The 13,863-nt window shown below is 48.3% G+C and overlaps 4 protein-coding genes across 4 annotated transcripts; 1 reads left to right on the forward strand and 3 right to left on the reverse strand.

Moving 5' to 3' along the window:
- Nucleotides 1-30: 30 nt before the first annotated feature.
- On the reverse strand, nucleotides 31-1,795 carry TRIVIDRAFT_133401 (uncharacterized protein; the record flags this gene model as incomplete). Its single annotated transcript, XM_014103096.1, has 4 exons — nucleotides 31-289; nucleotides 354-1,164; nucleotides 1,306-1,530; nucleotides 1,588-1,795. Coding segments are annotated over 4 exons (1,503 nt in total), but the record flags the coding sequence as incomplete, so codon positions are not given.
- A 2,609-nt stretch (nucleotides 1,796-4,404) lies between these two features.
- TRIVIDRAFT_145760 (uncharacterized protein) lies at nucleotides 4,405-5,903 on the forward strand (the record flags this gene model as incomplete). The annotated part of the gene is made up of 4 exons (XM_014103097.1): nucleotides 4,405-4,625; nucleotides 4,685-4,940; nucleotides 5,001-5,309; nucleotides 5,445-5,903. 4 exons carry the CDS (start codon nucleotides 4,405-4,407, stop codon nucleotides 5,901-5,903), a joined length of 1,245 nt encoding a protein of 414 aa, XP_013958572.1.
- A 167-nt stretch (nucleotides 5,904-6,070) lies between these two features.
- TRIVIDRAFT_61157 (uncharacterized protein) lies at nucleotides 6,071-6,742 on the reverse strand (the record flags this gene model as incomplete). Its single annotated transcript, XM_014103098.1, has 1 exon — nucleotides 6,071-6,742. One exon carries the CDS (start codon nucleotides 6,740-6,742, stop codon nucleotides 6,071-6,073), a length of 672 nt encoding a protein of 223 aa, XP_013958573.1.
- Nucleotides 6,743-7,907: 1,165 nt separating this feature from the next.
- TRIVIDRAFT_112473 (uncharacterized protein) lies at nucleotides 7,908-13,568 on the reverse strand (the record flags this gene model as incomplete). Its single annotated transcript, XM_014103099.1, has 7 exons — nucleotides 7,908-8,126; nucleotides 9,506-9,813; nucleotides 10,108-10,290; nucleotides 10,534-11,630; nucleotides 11,678-12,500; nucleotides 12,554-12,951; nucleotides 12,982-13,568. Coding segments are annotated over 7 exons (3,615 nt in total), but the record flags the coding sequence as incomplete, so codon positions are not given.
- Between the last annotated feature and the right edge of the window lie 295 nt (nucleotides 13,569-13,863).

A 13,863-nucleotide genomic window follows, 5' to 3' on the forward strand; every position in this document is an offset into this window, starting at 1 on the left:
CGGATATTCGACTTGGGCCTTCATTTTCTGCAAGACATTCACAACTTCCATCCGCTCTTTGTCTTCCGTCAAGGCGCCCAAAGCAATCAAAAGCGACTGTACGGATATCGGGCCCAGACAGCGATCCTCGGTGTGTGCTACAATCCCACATGCTTCACGAGCATGATGCAGCTGAAGCGCAATCATTTCCTCCGACAGCATGGTTTGCTCCATGGGATGTGTCTGGGTGAGTATCGACTGTGCGGTGTGGTATAGAAGACGACAAAAAACTGCCTCTCGTTTGGGAAGCCTAGTCAAAAGGAGATCAGCTCTCAAGTTCCCATCATCGTATAAGAGATTCACGTCAAACTTACCATGCTTTCGGAAAGGCAGAATTATTTTCTGTCTGATCGGGGTACATGTATCCCAATGGACGCATGTTCCTCGGGCATGCGTCGTTCCATTGATCGCAGAGCTGCTTCAGACGCTTCCATTCCGGCAAAAGATTCTCCAGGGTCCTGTTCTCCAGCAAATCTATATCCGTAAATGACAAAACACACAGTCTGTAGCTTATAACCTTGGCTAATATGAAGAGTATCCTTTGCACCCACAAATCTTCGCCACCATGTGTCATAACTTCGCTGCTGTCGCTAGGCATGTCCATATTAACACTCCATGAGTCAACAAAGAGACAGTAGCCTGCCTCCAGGCTGCCCACAATGTCTAAATAAGCATTTAACCAGAAGCATGCTGATCCGATGCCATCGCTCTCTGCATTCCACTGGCTCTCGCTGATGATAGAGTTGAGTACGGCAGGACTATGCCCCCCACTCTGCGGCCCTTCTCTGAACATGATGTTGTAAAGTTTGAGAATGACCGCTACAATCGAGCACTCTTCTATGTTGCGCTCTGGATTCTCGTGATAGCGAAATAGCTGCATATTCGCTGTGCTGTAATATGCTGCAGCTGTGTCACCCATGTTGGGGTGGCGTTGTGACAAGCGTCGAATCCCACAGGCCAAGAGGGAATAGAGCAGCAGAGGAGAGTCGAGTGCTCTGTACGGAAGACACTCGCTAAAGTATTTCCCTTTGTTGAATGAATCCATCCATATCGCAACTTCTTCCACGTAAATTTGCATATATCGAACGTGCTCGGGCATGTCAAGGAACTCGCGCTCAGAGGTAGCTGGCGTAGTTGTTGGACAGACGACGCTGTCATCCTCAATTGGCTCACTAACATTCGATCTGTCTTCAACTTCGGACAAGCTCATTGGCCCTGATTCGACTTCGCCTTCTTTTCGCCATTCAGTAGCTTGTAGTATCAAACTGTCGCTATATATGCTCCTCGTTGTGTTTGAGCCTTCTGGTGAGATATAGACGTGCCATATATGCCCTTGAAGAACATGGTCGGATGGTCCTGGATCTGGACTTGGGGATTGCGTCTGGGCCATCATGTTGTGACTAGTGGCTTGGCTATGGGCAGTATCTGCGTATCTGTTCGACCCCCCTTCATACTCCGAAGCGATACGTCGAGAATCATCTTGAAATAGGACTAGATGTATATATCAGCCTAGAATCAAAGACAATAGTTGAGTAGACTCGACCATACAATTACAGGGACCAAATGGGACCAAGTAAGATGAATCATGGATCGTGACATTTGAGAAATTGAGTCGAATGCCACGTATACATTTCCGGCCACCCTTTTCACAATTTCGGCAAGCCGGTACTGACTCGTCGCATTTGAGATGCCGATCTCGACATGTTAGGCAGCCGGTGCGCACTCTCTTTGGCTTGGACGCGGGCTTGGAATCGGGCAAAACAGGTGGGTAGATGCCTTTCATTGCAGACTTTACCGTTGGCATCGGTCTGTGGTATGGATATATGCCGGAATATTCAGCGTGCATAGCTAGCTTTGTCGAAGGGAATGGAATCGAGGCTGCTGATTTGGTGATGCTCCCAAGATTGAAAGCCCGTATTAGCAGAATCTCCTGGCAGGTTAGTTCTTAGAGGACTAGTGGCAAGTCAGTCTTTGCATTGCCCTCCAGAGGGTATTCTGCCATACCTGTTAGTAATCTCCGGCTCGAATAAGTCGAAGGACGAAGTTATACTGCTTCCCAAAGAAAGAAGGGTTGGTGTACGTTTGATGCTATTACTGCTGCAATTTTAAGTTTGAAACCATGCTTCATGAGCAGTATCGGTGTGATTAGCTGATCCAAAGTGTAGGAGAAAGTTTCAAGCAGTAAATAATCCCAAGGTGATCAAGTTCATCCAAGTCAAGTGCTGCTCTGCGTCTTGCGGTGAACAATCTCGTCTATAGAATGCTTGTGCAGAGACTTGCTGCCAGCGTAGTATTCGGACGCTACCTCTTTGATAGCGGGTTGGAGCAGGTAGCCGTTGGTATAGGACCGCCTCTATCAACAACGGATGAATCGTCATTGAATGCTGTGCAAAAAGAGTTTGGAGGTTATGACATGTTGCTGCTGTTTAACCCAGGCCAGATTGCATTAGCGTTTGTGACGGTGATACGAGATGTTTTGGCGTCTGTCTTGCCGAGTAGAGGCTACAACAATTGAGGAGAATGTGCAGATGGAACCACAGAGCAAGGGTGTAAGCCAGTGCGTGAAAGATTTACACCACCAAGTCTTCGTAGCACCAACATTGACAATTTAGGACTACGGGGACCTCGAGATACCGAATTTGGAATATAAACAGTCTGATGACTACAATCCGGAGAGAACCTTGTTTATAATGCGGCCGATATTAACCAGAGCGTGGCGTCTAGGGACACCGGGCCGTATCCTTGGCGAGGTCGAGGGAAGTGGCAAGTTCGTGTGGGATGGGTATGAGCCCCCCAGCATTGCAGCAGTAGCATCTGCCTTGGACTCGTACAGAACACAAAGAGCATATGTCCAGGAGGCCTGAGAGACTGTCAAAGCATGATGCATACTCAAGAAGTGGCTAGTCTTATCCACTTCTGGCTGGCAGCAATCTAGTCCCCTCATATTGCGGTAAAACATGAATGATTAAAGGCGGTAATTGCTAACTCGAGTGAGACCATCGAAATTGCACACAATGAAGCATTTGGGTAATACCTCTCGGTCTGAATTCAAGGCCGTCTGCATATTTGATGTTTCTGCCAACCTGCCGATACGAGTGCACACAGCCGTGTTGACCCGCAGCATTGAGCAATGATAAACGCCCCTTCAAAACAACAGATGGCGTATTCTGCATACGTCCAGCTGGTGAAGGCCCCGTGGCCTTGGAGATGCGGGCTGACCGAAGGACTACGACCTCAGCTCTCGCAGCAGGGTGCACTGGAGATGCTAGTTCCCAATACCGCTTCCGAAGTGTGTTTTGAGACACGCGGGGGTTAAGGCCGCAACGCAGCATCTTCGGCTGATCCATCACCTTCCAAGACATCTCTCCTTGCTGCCCGACTTATTGTGAGTTGCTGCCAGTAGGATTTCATATCTTGGAGAATGTGAGCTAGTAGGATGTATAAAGCAGATGCGACGTTTGCCGAGCCTGCGCAAGGCGTTCAGGCATCCGTCTTGAATTGCCCAGTGGACTGACTTGCTGAAAAACCGTGGCGGTGGCTTGCTCCAAAATCAGACGAGCTACTAGCCCACGAGGTCTTTTTGGATCAGGAAGAGCCATGCCAATTAAACATGGAGGTGACCAGCATACATAGATTTGCCCTATGAGAGGTGTCGGCGTTCCCCTCTTTCCCATCCATGCGGAGGCCTCGAGGCAAAAAGAGTAGTCTTATCGGCAGAGTCTGACGAAGCTGGCTCGTGGCATAGACCAATCCGGAATCACCAAGGCTGGTACTCAGCTCCCAAGGTTCGCATGCATGTCTCAGAAGGGGCAGGCAGAAATGAAGTAATTTCATGAGATGCTTTGTGATAGTGGTACCTCCCGGGATAAGGATCATCGCTTGCTGTGGCCAAAGAGATGAAAGATGGCTTATTGAGGTAGCAAGAGTCTGAGACTTGGGAGGTGACGCAGCATGGGAGCAGCCTGTAGGTTGCCGGTCACGGGCCCTGGATGACGTTCATTTAACCTCTGCTCATTTCCCCCACGCGTTGGAGCATTTTAATCACATCTTAGTGTCACTTGCGTGCCTGGAGGGATAAATAGGTAGTTGAGAGGGGGAGTTTGTGAAGTGTAGAGAAGCGGAAGGTTGCTTAAGAGAACTGGTGGGAGATGTACGACGGCTATGCACGTGACTGATAACAACTTGCTCTGTATCACTCGGCGCCTCTTCGACTTGTGTTCTTCGTCCTCTGCCATAATCCAACGCATCATGGCCGACTTTTAAACAGACGCTCTTTTCGTACTCATGGAGTGTCCTGTTTTTCTAGGGTAGCAATGTTTCAGCTGATGAGCAGTGATCAACTGGCTGAAAAGGCGGGGAAAAAACATGGCTGAATCAACGCCGTCGCCAAAAGCGATATTACGAGGGCACAAGGCCCAGATCCATGCTGCCGCCTTCGTGAGACACAACGAGCGCCTTGCGACGGGCGATGCGGAGGGCTGGGTTGTGCTATGGGACCTCACCATTATGCGGCCAAGGGCCGTTTGGAGGGCTCATGAGAAAGCAATTCTCGGGATAAAAGGGTGGGGTCGCGACAAGATCATCACGTATGTTTTTGCTCTTAGCGGGCATGAAATCAGATTTGTTACTGATCAGATTCCCATAGCCATGGCCGCGACCACAAGCTTATTGTGTGGAAGATTAGAGAGGAGGACGAGGGTCGGCTCAGCGTTTGTCTGCCCCTGGAGGACACCCCCACGCCACGCCCCCAGCCATGGGTGCTTCATCTATTGGAGGTGAACACAATGAACTTTTGCTCATTTGCCGCCTGTCTCAGTGACGCTGCGCAGGGCTCTCTCGAAGAGGCCGCACCAACAGCAGAAGTCACCATCGCCGTACCCAATACGCTGGCGTCTGAAGCCGTAAGTAGCCGCGGTATTTGGCATGGCGTTGCGTCTGCGTCTGACTGACGAAATTTGAAGATTGACATCTACACCCTCCCAAGCCAAGACAGGATTCACACTATCAAATCGAGTCAAAAAAATGGCATGGCCATGAGTCTGTCGCTTTTTCATCACCATGGGTGTCTGACACTAGCGGCGGCTTTTGAAAACGGGTTTGTTTCTGTACACCGTCTGGGCTCTGATGGGTCTTGGACGATGACCTATCGATCTCAGGCACATACACAACCGATTCTATCTATAGATGTTCATCCGAATCGAGAATACTTCTTCACATCAGCAGCAGACGCACTGATAGCGAAGCATCCTATCCCGATCTCCCAGCAAGAGGTGGATGCTGACTTTGAGCCTGATCAAAGGGTTACAGAGGTAATTGAGCCTCATCAAAGTAATACGGGAAACTCCCTCCTCTCGGCGGGGTTAAGAGCTGCTTCTGCTTCAGAAACTAGCTCAAGGCGCAAGAAGCTGAAAGAATGGGAGCATCCGCTCAAAGTGATTAATACAAAGCACTCTGGCCAACAAAACCTCAAAGTCAGATCTGATGGCAAGTTGTTTGCCACCGCTGGATGGGATTCCAAGATACGTATATATTCGGCCAAGACTCTCAAGGAGCTGGCCGTGCTAAGTTGGCATAAAGTCGGGGCGTATGCCGTCGCTTTTGCCACTGTTGATGATGCAAGTCCTTCATCAAATCCCCCCGAAATCGCCAAGCCTACTCCGTCCGAGCAACCAACGGAGAGTATTGTTAAAGAGGCCACTGGTGCGTCACCGCAAACATCATCCAATAATGCGCAAGAAGCAACGAGCCTGATAAAGGGACCCGGAATGAGCGTCAAAGACCGTAGACTCCAACTTGCAAAGACAGCACACTGGATTGCAGCAGGTGCCAAGGATGGGAAAGTGAGCTTATGGGATATATACTAAGATTGCCTATCATACATCAAATTCATAACATCATGATCGCGTTGGCCCATCTGATCGTGTCAATACCGCCGCTCCACGGCTTTGAAGTCGCTGAGAGAAAGCTTACCTCAAAGCCGCTGGTTACTTCTCAAACTTCATTCTGGTTCACTACCCTTAATACAGCCCTCTTAGCCAAATGGGTCGGTCTTCTTCGCAAGCTCTGCCCACACTCTCGACATCCACGCTGAAACGAGCGCGTCTCTCTCACCAGTGCCCATCATGGCACTGACAACCAGTGTCATCACATTGCTTCCATTCACCTCTCGTGCCACAAGCTGACCGTCCGCATCGCTCCATTCGTATCGAACGGCCTTGTCCTTGGTGGGGACAGCCGAAAAGAGAATATCCCGACGCACTAATTGTTGATGGTCATGCGAGTGCGTTGCGCGCCGAATGCGATAGCCTTTTGTGGGTGACAGTTTCTTTGGCCGAAACTTTTCTAATCCAAAAGCGCATAGGCTCTGCCGCGAAGTAGGTTCCGCATGATAAGCAAATGTCGGACCCGTGACCAGCAGGGGATGCTTCAAGTCATAGATGTGCCTCTTCCGCGCTGCCAGCTGGGCCACGCCGTCTCGTCGCTTTATGGAGTAGTCGAGCCTCTCGATGCGCACGCTGCGATCCGTGTCCTTGAGGAAGCCGACCGAATGTGAGAGTTCGTACAGAGGCGGCGCCCAGGGATCCGTAGAGTGGATGAAGCGGCCGGCGACGTACAGCGTTGTCGGTGAGTGAACATCGTCTTGCGTGCCAGGCCCAAGGCCGTAGACCTCGCTGGAGTCGTTATACGGAGGCGGATCGTCCATGGATACATATGCGACTGGAACTCAGGTCCCGAGTTTGTACAGGGGAGAATGCGAAATGCGAGGTGACTCTTACGGGATTCGTGAAGTCGATGCTATCGGTGGCTGTGCGTGCCAAGAGAGCGAGGATTCAGCTTGGACCGTGTGAATATGCTTTTGCCGCGAAGCATGACCGGAAGTGACGTGATGCCAGGGTTCGTTCACGATGGTTGATTCGCGGTCCCGAGCTTGAGATTGTCCGTGCGAATTCCCCGTCCAATAGGCTCAGAGATAACGCTCTCTTTCGCCAATCTGATGATGATATAGCTCATTGAGCTATGGATGACATCAAGACACTAATGCTAGCTGGCGACTAATTCCGGCTAGTCGTGGCTTGTTCGGAATATTGGCGGCAGACTAGGGTTGCTGTCACAGAAAGCGGGAACACCAGTTCATCCGTCGACTGCTTTCACTCATGCCGATCTGGGTTGGGGGCTCGGCATTGACCAGCCGTGGTGAGATTTAGAGGCAGATGGGCATGTGGTTTATCTAAGATCGGCGCTGCATTGCATCCGTAGCATAAACAGGTGGTCAGGTAAGCTTATTCTCAGCACGGGACGGGGATAAGTTCTTATAAATCCTCTGTGCGTGCTATCGCTGGGACAAAGTATATTCTAGAAACCGCTTCCTCTTTGCTGGGTTAATACTGTCTATCTCTGCTAGAAACCACTTCCTCTTTGCTTGGTTAATACTGTCTATTTCTGCGCATCTCTCGTAACCACCTTAGTCTGGAACGATACAAATCCCTGTGAATTAAATGAGGTATGACCTCGATGTTGTTCATCTGTTCAGCAAAGTCGAGCGGCGTCATGCCCTTTGCATCTGGGCTGGTGAAATCCACCCCGTCCATTTCCATGATCATCTGGAACGCAGCTTCACCATCGGTCCGGGCCCCAATGGCATGAAACAAGACTGATCGCCCATTCGCATCTCTGGCGTTGACATCGGCGCCTCCATCTACCAATGCTTTGAAAATCCCAGGCCGATTACACGTCGCTGCTGTAGTCAAGAGCGATTCCCCACGGTATATGGCGTTTACATTCGCGCCTCTCCGAACCAACAGCTTCAAGTAATTAACATCGTTGAAAAGAGTAGCAGAAACAATGGGCGATTCTCCGTCATCGTTTGTGGCATTGACATCTGCACCTCTCTCAATCAACAGCCTCGCGGTATCGAAATGTCGACGAGAGCTAGCTAAAACCAAGGGTGTGTTTCCTAGGTCATTCTGGACGTTAACATCAGCGCCTCTCTCTAATAGCAGTTTTATGATATCGCCATTCCCAGAGGCCATAGCTTGGAGTAATGGTGATTGGCCGTAATCGCTTATGGCGTTGATGTCGGCACCTCTCTCGATCAACAGTCTTGTGGTTTCCATAGTTCCAAAGAGACAAGAGTTGAATATGGGTGTATATCCAAGAAGACATCTAGCATTCACGTCGGCTCCTCTGTCCAATAATAGTTGAGTTATCGCCAGGTTGGTCTCGGAAGTAGCAGCGAAAAGAGGCGTTTGGCCGCAGCGATCTCTCGTGTGTACGCTGGCGCCCTTCAACAGTAAGAGATCAACCGCGCTGGTGCAGCCGTTATAAATCGCCGTTTGAAGAGGTGTCTGCTCGGTGTCCTCATCCTTTTGCTCCACGTCGGCTTTGGCATCGATCATTGCCCGCAAACGGGTGAGATCCCCTTTCTTTGCGGCCGAATGTATTGGTGCCATGCTAGTTTTGCTGTCTGTCGCATAAGTATTCTGAAAGCGATGTCGGGATTTGGCGGCTGATAGAGAACTGTGATGATTTAAATGCAGAGGGTGATGGACGCCGTTCACTAGATTCAGGAGACACCGAAGATGGCTGCTGGACTTTATTAAACTGCTTATCTGAGCGGGAAAGTTTGGCTTAATTTAAATGAGGGAAGTAATTGTATTTGAGCCGAATTGTCGCAGCGGTGGAAACACCGCTGCTCTTGAATAGAAGTTTAGTAGACGTCTTGTCTTCGGAAAGTGCAGCTGCAGGGAACGGTGTTTGGCCAGCACGATCTCGTGAATTCATACCACTTCCCTTTTCAAGCAGCTTGATCACCGCTTCGTGCCTGCTTTGATAGCCTACATGATGGGTGTAGGACATATGAACACCCCGGGATAAGCATGAATCAGTCTCTGAATGCTTACTTAGGATGAAGAGGAGGAGAGGAGTGATGAGCCAAATACCGGTACACCAGTACTACCATCCTTCGTTGATGAAAAAGGCCATCTGGTTTGAATTGGTTTAGGTTGGTTGGAGACCTGCTCAGACGCTGGACTGATGGCGTCCAGTTGATGATACAGATGGCGTTACAGAGATATCACCCTGGCACATATTTTCCTTCCATCAGATCTAGCATAAGCCCTGAGGGTGCGTTTTCAAATGAAGCACCACTGTGTCAAAGCGATAACTGATCTGAGATATAAGAAACTCGGCCCATTAAAGAATGAAGCTCAAGATACATACCATGTCTGCCCAAACCACTATAACACCGCTGTAATTAGACATCGTGATATTTATTAGGCTAGGCTGTCTTTTGCTATTTAATATTCTTATTCGCACAATATTCTACGGCCAATTGTAAATCCCCACCGTGGTGCGTACATGCAATCTTGCCTGTTCGAAGTAAAATATGCATGATACTCGTGTTCTTTAAGCTTATCGCTAGAGAGATCGGCGACATACCCTTCGCATTTCGTGTGTTGAGGTCAACTTCGTCCATATCTGCCATTAGCCGTACGACAACTTCACGGCCGCCTTGAACGGCAATAGATAACGCTGAATCACCGACTGTATTTCTCGCGTTGATGTCGGCGCCATTATCTATTAATATTTGGATAATAGTGGCCTGTCCCCCTAGCGCAGCATAGTGCAGGACTGTTCGACCATTGCTATCTCTGGCATTAATATCAGCACCCTTTTCCACCAACAGTTTTACTATATCAATTTTTCCATAGAGGGCAGCGTCCATTATAGGCGTCTTCGTTCCATCGCCGCCGTCTCTAGTATTGACATCTGCCCCTCTTTCAGCTAATAGCCTTACGGCATCGGTTCTTCCAAACATGACAGTTAAGTTAAAAATTGAGGACAGCCAAGCAGATCTGACATGAATATCGGCGCCTCTTTCAACTAACAGGATGAAGGCATCAAAATTTCCAACGAACGCAGCTGAATAGAGAGTTGTCATTCCCCCGGCTCCCCTAACGTTAACATTGGCGCCTTTGTCCAGCAATTGTTGAACTGCCCAAGTGTTTCTACAGGCAGCAGAGAATAATGGGGTCATGTTGCGATTATCCACCGCGTGTATGTTGGCACCTCTCCGCAATAGAAGTTCAACCACATCATTCTGCTGTTCCTGAATGGCTAATACTAAAGGAGTATGTCCATATTGGGACTCTTTAGCGTCGAGATCAGCTCCAGCATTAGCCAAACGTTCGACAATGGATAGATGCCCTTTCTTCGCAGCCCAATGCAATGCGGTCATGCCTATTTGGGGGTCTTCCTTGTTCAGATTGGCCATCCCAGTCCAGATAAGCAGTTTGATAAAGCTCTGTTGATCGTTTTCAGCGGCTAACGAAAGCAGCGGACGGAGAGAGCTACCCTTCGCAGACAAATTGTGGCCATTCTCTCTCTGCTGCTGAGTATTGGAACCGTTGGAAAAGGAATTAGAAAGGTCCTCAAGTGATATACTGCAGGCAAGTAATTTTCCTACTATCACCGAACTGCAGTCCTCAATACCACCACCACTCCGGAGCAGCAACTTGACAATCGTCTCTTGGTCATAAAATGCAGCTAAAGCTAGCGGCGTTAGGCCGCTGCGATCTTGTGAATTAACGTTACTTCCCCTATCGAGGAGGAGCTCGACCACCGCAATATGCCCCCCTTTGATAGCCCATATGAGTGGTGTGCTTCCAGTTCTCGCATCCTTTGCCTCAAGAGCTGCTCCAGCATCAATCAATAGCCTAGCTGTAGCTTCTTGTCCATAATAGGAGGCCCGGATTAAAGGGGACCACCCAGAACTATCTTCTGAGTCTGGGTCATAGCCTCGTTCAAGCAGCGATTTCATGACTTGTACCAGCCTAAAATAAATAGTTAAGTGGAGTATCGGCATGTTCCATGGAAATTCTTGACTGTAATTTTTATGGAAGGAGTGTTGTTTCACGGCATTCATTGCTTGAAGTGATGCCTCGACTTTGGTTTGGCTTTGAAGGAAACACATGACCTCCTTGATTGGCTCTTCGTCATGAGAAATATGATGCATCCAGCAATTAGCGGCATAATCATACAATGGAAAAGACTTGACTCTGTCTTCAAATTCCTCATCTGATAGGCAGGCCCCAGATCCAAAGGCGTTGAATGAAAGATAGGTAAGACAGCATCTAGCGATGGTGGCATTTGCGGTGGAAGACCAACGATTTTGCGTTCGCTCTAAATATTGCTGTGCTGTATAGTGTGCTAGTCGAATTATGTGGCTGTATTCATCAACAGTGACTAGTCCCAAGCAAACATAGCTTATATCCTTGAGGTCTGGCAAGCAGTCATGGTTTAGAGTAGGCGTTCCAACTTCCGTTGCGAGGGCATGTTGAAGCTCCAGTATGGTAATTTCCCTTTTAACAAACGTAACCCAAGTTAGAACTCGCATTGCGAGGAATCTAAGCCCTTCCTTTTGACTATTGATTCTCTCGATTGCTTGCTCGTACGCTTCTCGGAGTATTTCTCTTTTTTGGTTGTCCTGCTTGCCTTGAGTCTGTGATTTGAAGCCCCCTAATTGCTCTCGTATCTCATTCACTGTCATCTTATCTTGAAGCAGGGTAAGGTAAATCTTTGCCAATAAAAACCTAGACTACATCAGTAAGGCACATTTCGCTCAAAGTTCTGCACGTACATTCCATCGGCAGCTTCTGAAATGACGACCTTAATCTCTTCTGCTAGAGGTAGGTTTCTTTGGGCAACATTGGGCAACAACCCTATATGGCCTTCTATATACTTCGTAATGTCACTCGTTTCGGAGCGAATCTCAAGTTTGGTGCTATTGACATTGCTGAACCAATCCACAATTATCGGAATAGGTCTCGAGGTTGCCAAAATGTTGACGACGTGGTCCTTTTGAAGATTAGAGAGTTTAGATAAAAATTGAACTAAATCGGAGGATTGGCATTCGTCGAGAGCATCAAGGACGATAAACAATTTTGAGTATTGCGATATAATGTACTCAAATTCCGTTATAAGCTCCGCAAGCGATGGTCGCGTCCTTGTGATGGAATGCTGTCTGTACAGTTCCTTTGTACTCTCAGGGAGGTAAGGTAGACTTCCCGCAAGCTGTTTCAACAAACTTGCAAGTAGCTTCTCAAGTTTCTGTTCTTCCACTCGCTTGTAATCGAAGTAGATATAAGCCATGCCCACCTCATGACCTCCTCGAAACTTGGAGAAGAGGTGGTTAATGGTTAGAGAAGTTAAAATAGTTTTGCCTGATCCCGGAATGCCGTGACAAAACAGTATATGATTGTTACCCGTAATCCAATGTTGGAATTCTTTCAAGTCAAGGAACCATTGTCCCGTTCCACTTTGGTGTGTCTTTAAATGGTTACTTTGCAATGGGCCATAGTCCATTGACGTAAGCCAGTCAAGTATTTCTTTGTCTTCATCTCTGTCTAATTTCGATTTAAGCTGGGCTACACCTGTTCGTGTAGCAACAATTTCTTCATGAACTGTATATGCTATTAATTCCTCTCTTGTAAATAGACGAGGTATAGAGACTAACCTTTATTTAAAACATCTCCCACTGAAGGTTCTTTCTCAATTACAGCAGGCGGTATTATCTGCAGAAACTCCTTCGCAAATGCTGCAGCTATTGCTGCAGCATATCCCCGCCACTGATCATTCTTTTTTGAGTCTGCATAGTCGGATATTCCTCGAATGACAAGACATGGGAAATTATTCATCAGTCCTGCTGCTTCCATTTCAAGACAGAGAACTTGGCCGCCCAATCTCCTGTTGATTTCATCTCTAGTGAAACTGTCTTTAATAACTTGGTTTCCGGATGCAATCAATCCGTAATGAATTTTTGGATCACCGGGCAATCTTTGGTCATCAATCACAACTGTGTTGACATCAATGGTCCTTTTGGCTCGCCCAGGCTCTTCACCATCCGTTAAATAACTAATCTGGGCTGCTATTGTGTGACGCAACCTGGTGGATATTGCTTGCAATCCATCATCGATGGGTTCCGTATTTTCTGGTTCGAACAGGGTATCTTTGAGCCGATAATTCCAAGTATACTTGGAGGCCAACCTAAGCCATTTTTTTGCAAGTTCCTCTAGGAATTGAGATATTTTGTGTCCCTCCATTTCATGGTTGGTCTTCATCGTCGTCAAAGCTGACAGTAGTACCTTGGGAGGGCGGTCCAACGACCCAGTTCGCACGAAGCCGTTCTCAGTAGCCTTGCCGAGATCCCATTGAACGACTCCCGGGTATTGCCCAACGGGTTTGCTGACAACAATATCGCCCAGTCGGACGTGTGGTGGGATACCGCCGCCGATTCCAACCATGAGACCGAACTTGATTGATGGGAAAGTACTGACCAACTGCATAGCTACGCTCGCAGCAGAGTTGGTCCCTATCTCGCCTTCGGGCAGACAGGCCAAGACAACATTATGCTTGCCGATAGTCCCCAGGGTATATGAGTTGTTGTCGTTCGGATTGGATACCGGAACTGGGTCATGCTTCTCATCCAGCATTGCTGTTGCGGCTGTTCGCTCCTCTGATAAGGCGCAGATTCATCCAACACTGTAATCATTATGACTCAAGCTTTTAGATGCCATGATGTATTCCTGGACGAGTCTGCAATGGAAAGCTGATAAGTTGAAGAGAGTTTGCTTGTGAGTATGCTCAAGATCAATTGTTGCCAGGGTATGGCTTGTCGGGCTCTTCTCTTGCCTGCCTTGCTGCCTAACCAAGCAATAGCCAATCGAATATCGACATGTTCTATTGGCGACACTATTGGCGCAGCCTCGTCTGACAAAATGTTACGTGCTACCCTATTAGCTCGTCTAGTCACATTAGCTTTGGCTT

This window comes from Trichoderma virens (genome assembly GCF_000170995.1).
Source record: "Trichoderma virens Gv29-8 chromosome Unknown TRIVIscaffold_4, whole genome shotgun sequence".
Lineage (NCBI taxonomy): Eukaryota > Fungi > Ascomycota > Sordariomycetes > Hypocreales > Hypocreaceae > Trichoderma > Trichoderma virens.